Raw genomic sequence first — 15,764 nt, forward strand, 5'->3', positions numbered from 1 at the left:
CAACAGAACAAAACACTGCCCGGTCTTGCGCCATCTTCACAATCATTGCTATGTTTGAGCCCTTTGTTGCAACCACTGGGTCAATCCTCCTCGTTGAAGGTCTTCCTCTTTTTCACTCACCCTCTACCCTACCAAGCATGATGTCCTTCTCCAGAGACTGGTCCCTCCATGTCCAAAGTAAGTGAGATGAAATCTCACCATCCTCGCTTCTAAGGAGCATTCTGGCTGTACTTCTTCCAAGACAGACTTGTTCATTCTTCTGTCAGTTGATAGTATATTCAATATACTTCACCTCCACCATAATTCAAAAGTATAAATTCTTATTCAGTCTTCCTTATTCATTGTCCAGCTTTCCCATGCATATGAAGTGATTGAAAATACCATGCTTGGGTTAGGTATATCTCAGTCCTCAAGGTGACTGCTTTTTAATACTTTAAAAAGGTCTTTTGCAGCAGATTTGCCCAATGCATTATGTTGTTTGATATCTTGACTGCTGCTTCCATGGGTATTGATTGTGGATCAAATTAAAATGAAATCTTTGACAACTTCAATCTTTTCTCCATTTATCGTGATCTTGCTTATTGGTTCAGTTGTGAGGAGTTTCGTTTTCTTTATGTTGAGGTGTAATCCATACTGAAGGCTGTAGTCTTTGGTGTTTATCAGTAAGTGCTTCAAGTCCTCTTCACTTTCATCAAGGAAGGTTGTATCATCTGCATATGGTTGTTAATGAGTCTTCCTCCAATCCTGATACCCCGTTCTTCTTCATATAGTCCAGCTTCTCAGATTATTTGCTAAGCGTATAGATTGAATAAGTATGGTGAAAGGATACAACCCTGATGCACACTTTTCCTGATTTTAAGCCATGCAGTATCCCCTTGTTCTGTTTGAACAACTGTCTCTTGATCTATGTACAGGTTCTTCATGAGCACAATTGAGTATTCTGGAATTCCCATTCTTCAGAATCTTATCCATAATTTGTTACGATCCACACAGTCAAATGCCTTTGCATAGTCAATAAAACACAGGTAAAACATCTTTCTGGTATTCTCTGCTTTCAGCCACGATCACCTGCCATCAGCAATGATACCCCTCGCTCCACGTCCCCTCCTGAATCTGGCTTGAATTTCTGTCAGTTCCCTATTGATACAGTGCTGCAATAATTTTTAAAATTATCTTCATCAAAATTTTACTTGCATGTGATATTAATGATACCGTTTGATAATTTCCGCATTCTTTTGGATCACCTTTCTTTGGAATGGGCACGTATATGGATCTCTTCCAATCGTTTGGCCAGGCAGCTGTCTTCCAAATTTCTTGCATAGATGAGTGAGAGCTTCCAGCATTGCATCCGTTTGTTGAAACATCTCAATTGGTATTCCATCAGTTCCTGGAACCTTGTTTTTCTCCATTGCCTTTAATGCAGCTTGGACTTCTTCTTTCATTCAGGAAAAATGAAGTCTTGATACATGCTACTATATGAATGAAGCTTGAAGACATTATGCTGAATGAAATAAGTCAATCTCAAAAGGACAAATATTGTCTGATCTCACTTATGTAAAAAGACAAGAACAGGCAACTGTCTAGAGACCAGAGTATATTATTGGTACCAGGGGCAGGAGGGAGGGGGAAAAAGAGGGGATTATCATTTATGGAGTAATGAGTTGCAGTTTGCTGTGAATCGCATTGATTAAGGGTTGGGTTGCACAGCCGATTAATCTAATTGCTGTTAATAAGTTGCACACCTGTAAAAAGTTGAAATTGGTGAAAGTTGTGTGATAGATATATTTACAGCAATGACCAAAAACAAAACAAAAACATGTAGCTGTTGGGGCTGCTTATGTACAACCAAATACCTCATGCTATTTTGTTCCTTAGTTTGGCAGTTTAGGATTGTGGTTTCAGAGGACATCCCAGTTAACTGGCCTAATACATGTTTAGTGCTTCTGTTCTACCTCCTAGTTGGTTGCATACTGCCTGGGGTCTTAAAAGCTTGCAAGAGGACAGTCAGCGCATAACAATTGGTCTCTATTCACCCAGAACAACAGAGGAAAAAGGGGAATCAGGAATAGGAGGAGGAAATGGAATGTGTGGCTAATCGCCTTCAGGAACAACTACCTCCTTTTGCCATGAGAGCAGAAGAACTGGATAATGCCTTACTGGACATTTTGATCAAAGTGTCTGTAGCAAAATCCTGATCAAAAGGGGGAAAATGCAGAACAGAATTGCAAATTCTTTCTGGAGCCCTGGAAGCTGGATGAACCCCCAAAACTATTGCCCTGAGATAATCTTTAAACCTCAAATCAAAAATATCTTCTGAAGTCTTCTTCAAACCAAATGATAGTTTAGCTTAATGACTTACACATGTCTGTCTTGAGTATTATGCTCTTTTAAGAACTATCTATATGGGATCAAATTGACAACAACTTGAAAGATGAGTTAGAAACCTTAGGGAACAGTGACTTTATGTTAATGGGGGAGGAAAACTCAGAAAAAGAAGGTGAGAATGATTGCACAACTCAAGAAGGTAATCAATGTCAGTGAATTGTACTCGTAGAAATTGTTGAATTCGTGTATATTCTGCTGTGTGTATTCTCAACAACAACAACAACAACAATTAAAAAAAAAACCAACTAAAGGCCTTGCTCTAACCCTCACGACTACCCTCCCTGTACTGCCCAGCCAGGCAGACTCCAGTGGGCAGAATCGAACTCCAGGCTGTGTCTTCTGAGCAGCCCCTGCCCCGCTTTTCTGTGCACAGCCCTCACAAAGTACCCAGAATGCAAAGACTGCTCAGCCTGTAGGAGAAACTGACCGCCCACTCCTCAAATGGATATTGAGACTGATTGTCCATGGAAAATGGTGACATTTTTCCTTAGTCAATATTTATCTTAAAGAACTAAAAAGGAAAATTTAAATATTGACCAAAAGTGAAGCCACAGACGGTGCTAGCAGTTTTCATCTTTATAAGCGGATGGGGCTCTGTGGCAGTCTTCTACTATCAGCAGTATCTCCAAATCCTTCCTGGGAGATTATTTATAAAAGGAGTCATTAGAGCTCGAGGAAATTAAAGACAGCTCATTATTTTTCTCCTGAGTTAGAGGTGTAAATGACTTTAACAAAACTCATCAAACCCAACCAGGGAGGCCATGGCCCCATCAGAAAATCCAGAGGCTGCTGCCTCTGCTCCTTCCTTTAAGCTTTCTGAGCCTCAGTTTCCTTATCTATATACTGGGGATAAAAATACTATCCAATTCTTAGAGTATTTGTTAGGATTAAACAGGAAAAATCATGTAGAGTGCTTAGCACAGTTTCTGACACCTAGTAGGTAGCCTGGAAAGGTTAGCTAGCATTAGTTTTCTCCAAACAGGTAGCCAAGTGGTAATTTGAATCCATGAGCCTTCCTGTCTTTTCTCCTCCTGGCCCCTCATGCAGGGCCTCCTGTGGTGTGCAGGGCCCTGTCTGAACAGACACAGTCCTGTGAGCACACAAGTTGGTAAATAGACGGTATCTCTATGCATGGAACAGGGCTTCCCTTCCTGGTACGGCACAGCCCTGCATCAGGACGTGAGGCTTAGGGCATGGAGTGGGGCTGAATTTCAACTCCCGGGGTACCATTGTGCAGTGTGCAAGCCATATAATCTTACGTGGCAGCCCTGTTCTCCCTACCTCAGAGCACCCCTCCGAGTATACACCCATTAGTCCACATCTGTCACCAAGTGTGTCCCAAATTGAATGGAGTCATGAGACACACCTTGCTGTCCTGTAATCCATTTGCCTGTGAATATTTCTAGAAGTAGCGAATGGGCTAGAGGCTGAAGGGGACAAAGGAGGTGTGTTCTGGGAACTGGACCCCACCAAACCAGCTTAGTACCTGGAGGAAGACTTTTCACATCAGAGATGCTCCATGCACAGTTTTTAAATAAATGAGTAGAAGTCTTCTTCCTTCAGCACTGGCAGAGGGTGACACTTTGGAGGCCATCTGAAGCCTGCAGGCAAACCAACTCAGGGAGACATGAGCTTCCTCCAGCCCACCCAAGACCGAGGATCTGAGTGAGGTCCCCCAACACTTATTCGTTGTCACTCACCATACTCTGCTGCAGACCTCAAGGGCGATAACCAGGTGTGTGATCTTGGCAGGACTGGGATCAGAACCCAGCTCATTGGGCCTCATGCTTATCTATAAGTTTGGTATTATAATTATGCCTACTTCAAGAAGTGTTTGAATATTAAACAAGATAATTAATAAAATGGGCTGACACAGCATCTGGTGTGCAGGAAGTGCTCACTAAATGGTAGTATCACTATGAATTATGGTTTTCATTCCTGTATCTGCTTCCCCTGATGGACTGTTATCTCCTGGAGGTCAGGGAGTTAGTGATCTCTGAGTCCCCAGGGCCTAGAACAATATATATTGAACGGAAGTATGACTGATGGATGGTTGGATGATGATTTCAAAAAAATCTTCATATCCAACTCGCTAATCCTGGAACATATGTGCAGCTTTTCCTCCTTCTGTCTCATGCCAAAAGAATGAGATAGATAGCTAGATCGATAGCTAGCTTGATAGCTAGACAGATCAATAAATAGCTGCCATTGAGTTGACTCTGAATCATGGCAGCCTTAAGTACAACAAAACAAAACATTGCCTGGTCCTACATCATCCTCACAATCACCAGCTTGTTCAAGTCCATCACTGCGGCTGTTGTGCCAATCCATCTCACCAATAGTTTCCCTAGCCCTCATCGGCCCTCTACTTCACCAAACATGATGTCTTTCTCTAGTAATTGGTGCCTCCTGAGGACATGTTCAAAATTAGCAAGTCAGACAGTGTGGTTTTGTGATCCATATGGTTTCCATTGGCTAATTTTTGGTAGTATATTGTCAGGCCTTTCTTCCTAGTCTGTCTTAATCTGGAAGTTCTGCTGAAACCTGTCCACCATGGGAATCCCTCTGGTTTTTGAAATAACAGTGACGTAGTTTTCAGCATCATAATGACACGCAAGCCACCACAGTATGACAAACTGACAGATGAGTGATATGCCAGAAGAATAGAGGATCTAAAATAATCAAAACTTTATTCTTCTGAGTCCTTACTACTCAAAGTGTAGCACCTGGACCAGCAGAATCAACATTGCCTGGGAGCTTGTTAGAAAAAATGCAGTATCTTGGAGGTGGGTTCAAGATGGCAGAGTAGTCAGAAGCTTCCCATGGTCCCTCTTACAACAAAGACCTGAAAAAACAAGTGAATTGGTTATATTCAAGAATCTAGGAGCCCTGAACACCAAAGACAAGGTTGAGGAGTCAGACTGAGCTGCAGGGGGAGGAAGAGACAGTTCAGAAACAGCAAGGATTTGTCCAACCTGACCTGACCGGCACGCACCCTACAGGCTGGATCTGCTGGTGTGCATGGGCTGAGGCAAGCAGTAGCACTAGGGATACGTTTTCCACATTGGTAGGAACCGAGTGGTGGAGAGTCTGCATAAGCTTCTGGAGACAGGGTAAAGTGGCACTGGACTGCGAAATTTAAGCGCAAACATCTAACGTACCATGCAGGATCAAAATAACCCTTCCCTCCTTTGGGAAGTACCTCTCTCCCCAATTCACCCACCCCCTCCCCACTCTACTGTGGTCCCGACCTGGCTTCAGCAGATTGCCAAGCCCCCTGGGCCAGAAGTAAGGTGTGTCGCTCACTCCGAGCCATTCTCCCGGCTTTGGAGAAAGAACAAATTAACAAACAAACAACAAACAGGGAAAAAATAATCTGCCAGCTCTCCTAAGCCAGGAACTCAGGGCAGGTACAGACCCTTTGCCTAGGACAGGTATAAGGGGTCGACGGACTTTGAATGCCTTTCACTCCTGCCTATACCCGTGTGGCCCCATTCCAGTAGCATAGGCCCGTGTTAGCATAATACAACAGGGTATATACCTGAAGCCTATTTCAACTGCAACAGCTAAGGGGGAGTGGCTTATGTGGATTCTTATGTGGATTCACCTCAGGTGTCCAGGTCATCAGTCCCTAAGTGTGTGGTGCAGGTTCTCACCTACAATCCTAGATGGATGGACTATGTAGGGGTGATTGGAGCAGGCAGTTGTGACATTTGACACTGCCCTACACATTAAGCAAGGTCCTCACCCACCTACATCAGGGGACTAAGTATGGTGGCTCCACCCACTCCACCTAGCCATCCATGACAGAGGTCCAAGAATAAGTGGTGCCTCCCAGTCCTTACAGTCAACAACATTGTGTGCCCAAAGTCCAGCTGCAAAACCCACACACCTGTGCACTCTAGGGAACAGGGACATGCCTTCCACCCAGGCAGTCAGGGACAACCATCAGCCCCCTACCTTGCTCAGCACATAACCCCCTTCTGCAGCCAGATACCTGTACCTGCTCCAATCACCCCTACATAGTCCACCCATCTAGGATTGTAGGTGAGAGCCTACACCACACACTTAGGGTCTGATTACCTGGACACCTGAGCTGAATCTACATAAAAAAAGTAAGTGGACTCCTGAGCTCACATACCTAATAGCAGCTCTAACCACCTGAAGAAAGGACACGAGAGCTTCAGAAATGCCAATAATCGAAGTAGCTCACATGACCAGCCTATATGAGCATATTAAAACAAAACACAACAAGAAGCTAAGACACAGTAAGCAAACATGTAATAACTATTGATAGCTTAGAGACAACAGTCAATATCAAATCACATAAGGAGGCAAACCATGAAGGCTTCAGCAAGCAACCAAAATAAAGATCCAGGAAACCTCCTGGAGGAAGAGAAAGTCTTGAAATTACCGGAGGTAGAATTGAAAGGATTACTATACAAAGTTCTTTAAGCGATCAGGAAGGAGATCAGGCAAAATGCAGACCAAACCAAGGGAACAGAGACAGAGCAATACAGGAACTTAAGAAGGTTATACAAGAGAAAAATGACAAATTTAGTAGGCTGCAAGAATCCATTGAGACAGCAAATAGAAATCCAAAAGATTAACAATAAAATTTCAGAATTAGACAACCCAATAGAAAGTCATAGGAGCAAAATTTAGGCAATGGAGGTCAGAATTAGTGAGACCGAAGATAAAGCACTTGACACCGCCGATGTATTTGAGGAAAAACCAGATAAAAGAATTTTAAAAAATGAGGAAACCCTAAGAATTATGTGGGACTCTATCAAAACAAATAACCTACGAGTGACTGGAGTACCAGAACAGGGAGGGGATAACAGAAAATACAGAGAGAATTGTTGAAGATTTGTTGGCAGAAAACTTCCCTGGTATCGTGAAAGATGAGAAGATGTCTATCCAAGAAGCTCATCAAACCCCACACAGTGTAGATCCCAAAAGAAAGTCACTAAGATGTATCAAAACCTCCAAGATGTGCCAAAACCAAAGGTAAAGAGAGAATTTTAAGAGCGGCTAGGGATAAATAAAAAGTCATCTACGAAAGAAAGTCAGTAAGACTAAACTCTGACTACTCAGCAGAAACTATGCAGGCCAGAAGGCAATAGGATGACATATATGAAACCTTGAAGGAAAAAAATTGCCAGCCAATAGTTATATATCCAGCAAAACTGTCTCTTAAATATGATGGCAAAATTAGGGCATCTGCAGATAAACAGAAGTTAAGGGAATTTGTAAAACCAAACCAAAATTACGAGAAATACTAAAGGGAGCCCTTTGGTTAGAGAATCAGTAATATCAGATAATAACCCAAGAGTAGAACACAGGACGGAACAACCAGATATCAGCCTAGACAAGAAAGTCACAAAAATAAGTCAAAGCTAAAACACTGAAAATAGGGAAACAGATGTCAATATGTAAAAGACAATGATGTTAAAACCAAAAAGAGAGACTAAATGATGTAGTCATAGAACTTTCAGAGGGATGGGAAGTCAAGGTGATATCAAGATTTAAAAGATTCATTTAAACTTAGAAAAATAGGGGTAAATTTTAAGGTAAACACTAAGGAAACTCATAATTCTACACATCAAAATAAAAAAGAAGAAAACCATGAAGACTCAGCAAATACAAAATCAACACTGAAAAAGATGAAAATACATAAAGAAAAACGACTCAGCACAGAAAATTAAGTGGAACAAAGAAACTGTCAACAACACACACACACAAAAGATACCAAAATGACAGCACTGAACTCATAAAAAAAAAAAAAAAATCAATAATTACACTGAATGTAAATGGACTAAATACACCAATAAAGAGACAGAGAGTGGCAGAATGGATTAAAAAAATTACGATCCATCTATATGCTGCCTACAGGAGACATACCTTAGACTTAAAGAAACAAACTAAAACTCAAAGGTTGGAAAAATATATATAAACCAAACAATAATCAAAAAAGAGCAGGAGTAGCAATATTAATTTCTGACAAAATAGACTTCAAAGCAAAATCCACCACAAAGGATAAGAAAGGACACTATATGATGATTAAAGAAAACATTTTTTGACGGTTATGAGGGTGGGAAGGGGAAGAAAGAGGGAATTCACTAACTAGATTAAAAAAAAAAAAAAACCCATTGCCATTGAGTCAATTCTGACTCATAGCAACCTTAGAGGACAGAGTGGAACTGCCCTATAGAGTTTTCAAGGAGTGCTTGGTGGATTTGAACTGCTGATCTTTTGGTTAGCAGCCGTAGCACTTAACCATTATGCCACCAGGGTTTCCAAACTAGATAGCAGACAAGAATTATCTTAGGTGAAGGGAGGGACAGCACACAATACAGGGGAAGACAGCACAACTGGACTAAACCAAAAGCTAACAAGTTTCCTGAACACAGCCAAACACGTTGAGGGACAGAGTAGAAGGGGCTGGGGTCTGGAGACCATGGTTTCAGGGACATCTAGGTCAATTGGTGTAACAAAATTTATTAGGAAAATGTTCTGCATCCCACTTTGGTGAGTGGCCATCTAAGATGCATTAATTTGTCCCGGTCTACCTGGAGCTAAGGAGGATGAGAACAGTAAAGATGCAAGTAAAATATTAGCCCAAGAGACAAAAGGCCCACATAAACCAGAGACTCCATCAGCCTGAGACTAGAAGAGCTAGATAGTGCCCGGCTACCACCAATGACCACCCTGACAGGGAACACAACAGAGAGTCCCTGATGGAACAGGAGAAAAACATGATGCAGAACTCAAATTCATGTAAAAAAACAGACTCAATTGTCTGACTGAGACTGGAGGAACCCTTGAAGACATGGCCCCTGGATGCTCTGTTAACTCAGAACTAAAATCATTCCCGAAGCCAACTCTTCAGACAGAGATTAGACTGGACTATAAAACATAAAATAACACTAGTAAAGAGTGTGCTTCGTAGTTCAAACAGATACAAAAAAAACAACATAAAATAATACTAGTAAAGAGTGTGCTTCGTTCAAACAGATACACGAGACTAAATGGGCGACTCCTGTCTGGGGGCAGGTCGAGGAGGCAGAAAGGGACAGGAGCTGGTTGGATGGACACCGGAAACCCGAGGTGGAAAGGGGGAGTGTGCTGTCACGTTATAGAGATTGCTACTACTGTCACATAACAATATGTGTATAAATTTTTGTATGAGAATTTAACTTGAGCTGTAAACTTTCACCTAAAGCACAATAATGAAAAAAAAGAAATGCAGTATCTCAGACTCCAACCCAGACCTGCTGAGTCAGAATCTATCGAGATGCCCAGCTGAGTCTCATGCACATTAAAATTTGAGAAGCATTGGACTAAGGCAGTGGTTCGTCTGTTGCCTGCATATTGGAAGCACCTGGAGAGCTTAAACTATAAAAAACTGCTTGCCTGAGCCCCACTCACAAAGATTGTGAAGTTATTGATCTGGGTGGGTCTTGGTCCTTGTAAAAGGTCTTGTGGTGATACTAACTGCGTGCAGGGTTGGGAACCACTGGTCTGGCAGAGCTCAGGCCTGAGATGCCTTCTGCCCTCAGTCCATCCCCCTGGGAGACTGGGAGACATCACACACTGAACACCAGCAAGAAGCTTTGTTGCACTGTCATTAGGGTAGAAGCAGGCTGGGAGTGACCGTCCCAGAAGGAGGCAGGCACAGCTGTGGCTGAGTGAGACAGGTCTAAATCACAGGCCAATTTGCATATCTCCATTGAGGACCAAGGACAGATGCTCTTCCCACCTCGAAGGTGGATTTGTCTGGTTATGGCCACAGTGTGAGACTCCGCCTCCTCGCAGCCTAGTTTGGCTTCTGGAAGGAAATGACCCTCCAAAGTCCTTGTCTGTCTAGCCTGTACCCTCCCAGAAGCTCTTGGGACTTAAACTGCCATAGGCAGAGTAGCCAGAAACAAAGCATGGAGCCTCGGTAATGCATATCTAGCAGAGATGCCTGAAAACACACCGCAGTGTTTACATGCGGGGAAATATCACTCCCAAATCGGATAGTGACGGTCTTGATTCCAATCAAGGTCACCACTTACTCCCCGAGTGATACCGGGAAGGTCATTGAACATGTCTGAGCCTTAATTTCCTCATCTGTAAGATGCAGGGAGGGGATGTAATTTTTACTTATAGAATTACTGTGGTGACTTCTTAATGAAAGGTGTTTGATATTGTATCTGGCATAGAATAAGTGATTAATAAGTAAGTCATTAATCAAAATTTTAATCCACCTGTCTCTCCCTTCCTAGCCTGTGGGCCACCTGAGGGTAGCCAGACATGCTTCTTTTCATATTCGTATCTTTATTCCCACCCCAGCCCCCCTGCACAATGAGTAGCATAGTGCCTAATCACTATTAGATGCTTAAGGAGTGTCACATTTTTTACTATTGTTTTAAAATATAAAATTAATACATGAATGTTCTAGAACTTTTCAAATATTCTCACTAAAGTTGAATCTTCCTCTACTCCCTACCCAGGCCTCTTGTCAGAAGCAGCTCATTAAGAGTTTGTGTTTTTCCTTCCTGACTATATTGGGCACATTTATAAACACAGAGACACTTGAACATGAACACATATGTGTTTGGTGGTTGAGAGTGCAGATGCTGGAGGTGGGCTGCTGGTATTTACCAACTCTGTGACCTTGGACAAGTCACTTGACCTCTTCTCCTTCCCTTAGTTTCCCTTTCTGCAAAAGTCCCAACTCATTAAGACAGTGATAGGGGACTGAATGAGTTAATATTTGTAGGACATTGAGACTAACGCCTGGCACAAGGTAAGCTCGATATGAGTTAGTTAAATAAAAAATAAAAATTGTCCTGAGACTTGCTTTTCTTACTTTACATATTTCATAGAACTTCTCATGTCAAAACATTTTCATCTCTCATGCTATAGAGTATTAGATTTTGTGAACATCCCCTAATTTGTTTAACCATTTCCCTATTGATGGACATTTACGTGATTCCGACTATTTCACTTCTACACACCGTTGATAAGTATTGTAAATACCTCGTTGCCTTCTTCTGGAATATTTCTGTAGAATAGATCCTCCAAAGTAGAGTTTCTGGGTCAAAGAGTATGTGAATTTTAAACTTCGATAGATATTGTAAAAATTACTATCCAAAAAAGTTGTACCAATTTACTCCCAACATGAAAGTGTAAAGTTGTCCATTTCTATACGCCATTTCTCACAGTTTACTTTTTTTAATTTTTTCCCATTCTGATGGTAAAAAACAAATAATTGCTACACTGTATGATAAATAAATGTATAAATGAATGAGTGAATGAATAAATGAATCAGGGGATCTTGAATTCACTGGGTCCATGGGTGGCACAAATGGTTAAGCCCTTGACTACTAACCAAAAGGTTGGTGGTTTGAATCTACCCAGAGGTACCTCAGAAGAAAGACCTGGGGATCTGCATGTAAAAAAAAAAAAACCCTATGGAGTGTAGTTCTACTCTGCAACACATGGGGTTGCCGTGAGTTGGAATTGACTCCATGGCAATTGGTTGTTGTTTGTTTTTAATTCACTGGATTATTTTCTTGGGCCTCACCAGCACTGCTTGCCCCAGCACTCTCTATCTCCCCTGGCCCTGAGCTCACTGTCCTCCCATCTCTGCCCCCAGCCTGATGGAATGTGCTGCAGAGCACCCAAGTATCGCCAAGTCGGTGGAAAACTTTGTGAACCTGGTCAAAGGCCTCCTGGAGAAACTGCTGGATTACCGGGGAGTGATGACGGACGAGAGCAAAGATAACCGCATGAGCTGCACTGTCAACCTGCTGGTACGTGTGTCTGTCCTAGATACCAGTCAGACTACGGTACTGGGAGGTGGACACGGTGTCTGTCAGATTACATTATTGCTCTTGATAGGGAAGGAGTGTGAAGGGAATGGGCGCTAGTATTAAATAAACGGGGTTAAACCCCTGCTCTGCCATTTACTAGTTTTTTGTCTTGAGGCAAATCACTTCATCTTTCTATGCCTCAGTTTCCTTATCTATAAATGGGAATAATGATCATTCCCATTAACACTTAACACATCACATAGAAGGAAGATGGTGGCATAGAGTGGTTCAGAGTATGAGCTATGGAGTCACACAGCCATGCATTCCCATTCCACCTCTGCCAGGTAATAGGACAAGTCAAGGAAGGTATTTGAAGCCTTAGCTTACTAATCTGTGAGATGGAGAATATAATAGTAAATATTTTAGTAGTTTGAGGTCCTGGCTCATGATTAAATGCTCAGTATGTGTTTTTTTTATGTGTTGGCATCCTTCTCCTTATAGGATGTGGTAATACTAATAACTGAAATTTAGTTAAAATAACTAAATAACTAAAATTTATAGGAAATTGCTGTGGGCCTGGCTAGAGCAGCTGATCCCAAACCCAAGCTCATCACCACTACACCACATGACCTCTCGTGGGCCGGGTCCCCAGACTGGCTGCCCGTATGTGTTCTGTGATTCAGTCATGAGACAGGGAGCAGCCACCACAGGGCTTCATACTCACCCATCAGCCCATCCTAAGCGGTTTAAATAAACAACATTAACAAAAATACCATGCGGTATCTGTCATACCACACCCTGGCCCCCTGCCATCCCCAATGCTCCAGAAACACAAATTCCACCCTGTGTGTCACCTGGCTCATACTTCGTGGCCTCTTTATTAACAGCCTAGATATTGCCATTGATTTTCCAAAATGCTAAGGGGAGTCTAAAAATCTGATTACCGCAGAATGGGATTCATTGCTAAAAACTCCACCAGGCCCAATTTGCACAGAGAACGTGAGGAGGGTTTTCTAGGAAGTTAGCAGTTCCTCTCTAAGGAGAGGCAGAAGTTGAAGAAAATATCCTTTAGCAGTCAGAATATGACCAGGGAAAAAGCTTGGGGCAGACAGTTCCATAAGCAGAGTCCCTGGATGATGCAAATGGTTAAGGGCTCGACTACCATGAACCTTTCGGTTCAGACCCACCCAAAGGTGCCTCAGAGGACAGGCCTGGTGATCTGCTTCTGAAAGGCCACAACCTTGAGAACCCTAAGGAGCAGTTCTATTCTGCACACATGGGGTCAACAGCAACTTTTTGGCATATGACTTAAACATATATCAGAGAGGAGGACAGGATGGCGAGAGGTGGTCAGGAGAGCTGAGGTCTGCAGTGGCTCTGCCACTCACGGACCATGTGACCTGGAACACATTGTCTCCCTTCCCCACCCGCCCAGCCTTAGTTGCTTCTTCTAGGACATGGATACATTGGATGAATCCAGGCTGTTCTCATAGCTTGGCTTATGGATTCATTCAGGATCACCTGACTCAGAATCTTCTGGGAATTTATTTAAAAATTAGAATCTCCAGTGGTGGAGCCCAGAACCACTATTGGTCTAAATGACCCCTGGGCTGGAATATGAATCATGCTTTCTAGGTATTGCCAAGTTTAAATGTTTGTGGCTGTGTAGTCCCATCATAACTCCTGATAGTGCTCATTGTGGAGAAAATGAAGTGGCTGTTTAGTCCTGATCGTAAGTGTGGTAGTTATCATATGGCAATAATAACAATGGTCTGTAGTTACTAAGCACTTGCTATGTGCCTGGTAACCTAACGTACGTGACATCAGTTGTGTCCTCAGTAAACCACTCGAACTATTTTTCTCATTCTGTAGGTAAAGAAACTAAGGCTCAGAAAGTCTTAAATAACTCATTCAAAGAACACTTCACAGGTAGAGGAACTCCAGTTCCAACCCAGGTCCGTCTGATTACAGGACTGGAGCACATGACTTTTAAAGATCAAGCTGGGCTGCCTTTCAAAGTAGACTGTTGGTGGGTGTGACTGGCTCTTGGCAGCCTCCCTCTCAGTGCAACAAGTAACCCAGCTGCAACCCTCCATCTCCATCACTTTGGATGCTCTGCTAACAAAAATACTCACCATTGTTTTTCCTCCCTCACCTAGAACTTCTACAAAGATAACAATCGAGAAGAGATGTACATAAGGTAAGATTTTAATCTTCTAAAATGCAAACCTGCTGTGTCACTGCCCTCCTGCACAGCCATCGATAGCTCCCTGCTGCCTACAGGGTAGAATTTCAACTTCTCTTCGTGACACTCAGGGCCTCTGTGATCTGATTCCTGTCAATCTCCCAAGACTCATCTCCTTCCGTCCAACTGTCCAGCCCCACCGAACCTGACGTGCTGTTATGCTATGTCCGCAGATCACACTTTCCTTAAGAGTAAATACCACATGGGTTGAGTTGGTGTGTTGCGTCTGCATTTGTTGCAGGGCCCATATGTGAAACCCTGGGCCAGGGCCCATAGGCATGTAGGGAGACCATTGGCCAGCCTATTTTTGAAGGAAAGAAAAAATACCAAGATGCATGAGGTAGTCACTGTAGGCATTTAAAAGATATTTATTTGAACACATCGTGAAGGGTTTTTTTGGGACATTAGCCTGGAGCAAAGAACTCCGTTGCCAATTTTTTCTCAGAGTCTCATATTTTTTCTCTAAACTTTTTTTATTACTGTTATTTTTACTCATTACAAAAATAATACAAACTTATTACCAAAACAAAGCACTCATAAAATACAGACAAGCAAGAAGAATAAAATGAAGCAAACTCTCAATCCATACATATTTCCAGACCCTTTTATACTTATATATTCATCAAACTCTATGGATGCATTTTTTTTTTTTTTGCAATAACGAGATCACATTGCCCATAATGTGATTTGGGCATAGTTTGTCCATAATTTATTCTTCGCTTTTTTTTCAGTTGACAAGAATTCCATGTCAAGAATTCCACAGATGCATTTCAACGTCATTTTTTAATGCAACCATAAGATTCTCTTTCCAAAATATACTAAAATTTATATAGCCAGTCCTCTATTATGAACATTTATGTTGTTTCCAATTTTTTTTTCTGTCATAAATAGCACAACAACAGAATTCTTGGGCATACATCTTTGCACACATTCTTACAGGGCTAGAGCACCAGAATTGGAATTGACCAGAAGGTTAAGGAGCAAGCAGGCTTATAAGGCTTTTGACACGTTCTGTCAAAGGGCGGCAACTCCAAATCGAAACTCACTCTGCTATTACCTCAGATATTTTTAGGTACTTAGTTTAGCATTATTCCAGAAGAAGGAACTATCATTTGGGAAGAAAACAAATAATTCCATGGGTTGTCATGAGCTTCAGATAGTATTTATGACATCCTTGGACATGACTTAATGTCATAGTGCAAAGCTCTGGGTTCAAAGGACCTGGGGTCTTCACCTTCTTTTCTCTCTGACTCTGGATAAATCACTCAGTCTCTCTGGGCCTTTTTCCCCTTCTTAAAACATTCCTAATCTACCTACTCTTCTCAATGGTT

At 42.2% G+C, this 15,764-nt stretch overlaps 1 protein-coding gene across 1 annotated transcript in view; it reads left to right on the top strand.

Moving 5' to 3' along the window:
- The window catches only part of DOCK2 (dedicator of cytokinesis 2), a 543,298-nt gene that overhangs the window by 472,124 nt on the left and 55,410 nt on the right, over positions 1–15,764 (top strand). Inside the window, exons 35-36 of the mRNA XM_049874293.1 lie at positions 12,032–12,188; positions 14,348–14,388. Coding sequence (XP_049730250.1) covers positions 12,032–12,188; positions 14,348–14,388 — 198 coding nt within the window. The remainder of the gene's footprint in view (positions 1–12,031; positions 12,189–14,347; positions 14,389–15,764) is intronic.

Source organism: Elephas maximus, chromosome 2 (assembly GCF_024166365.1).
Source record: "Elephas maximus indicus isolate mEleMax1 chromosome 2, mEleMax1 primary haplotype, whole genome shotgun sequence".
Classification (NCBI taxonomy): Eukaryota; Metazoa; Chordata; class Mammalia; order Proboscidea; family Elephantidae; genus Elephas; species Elephas maximus.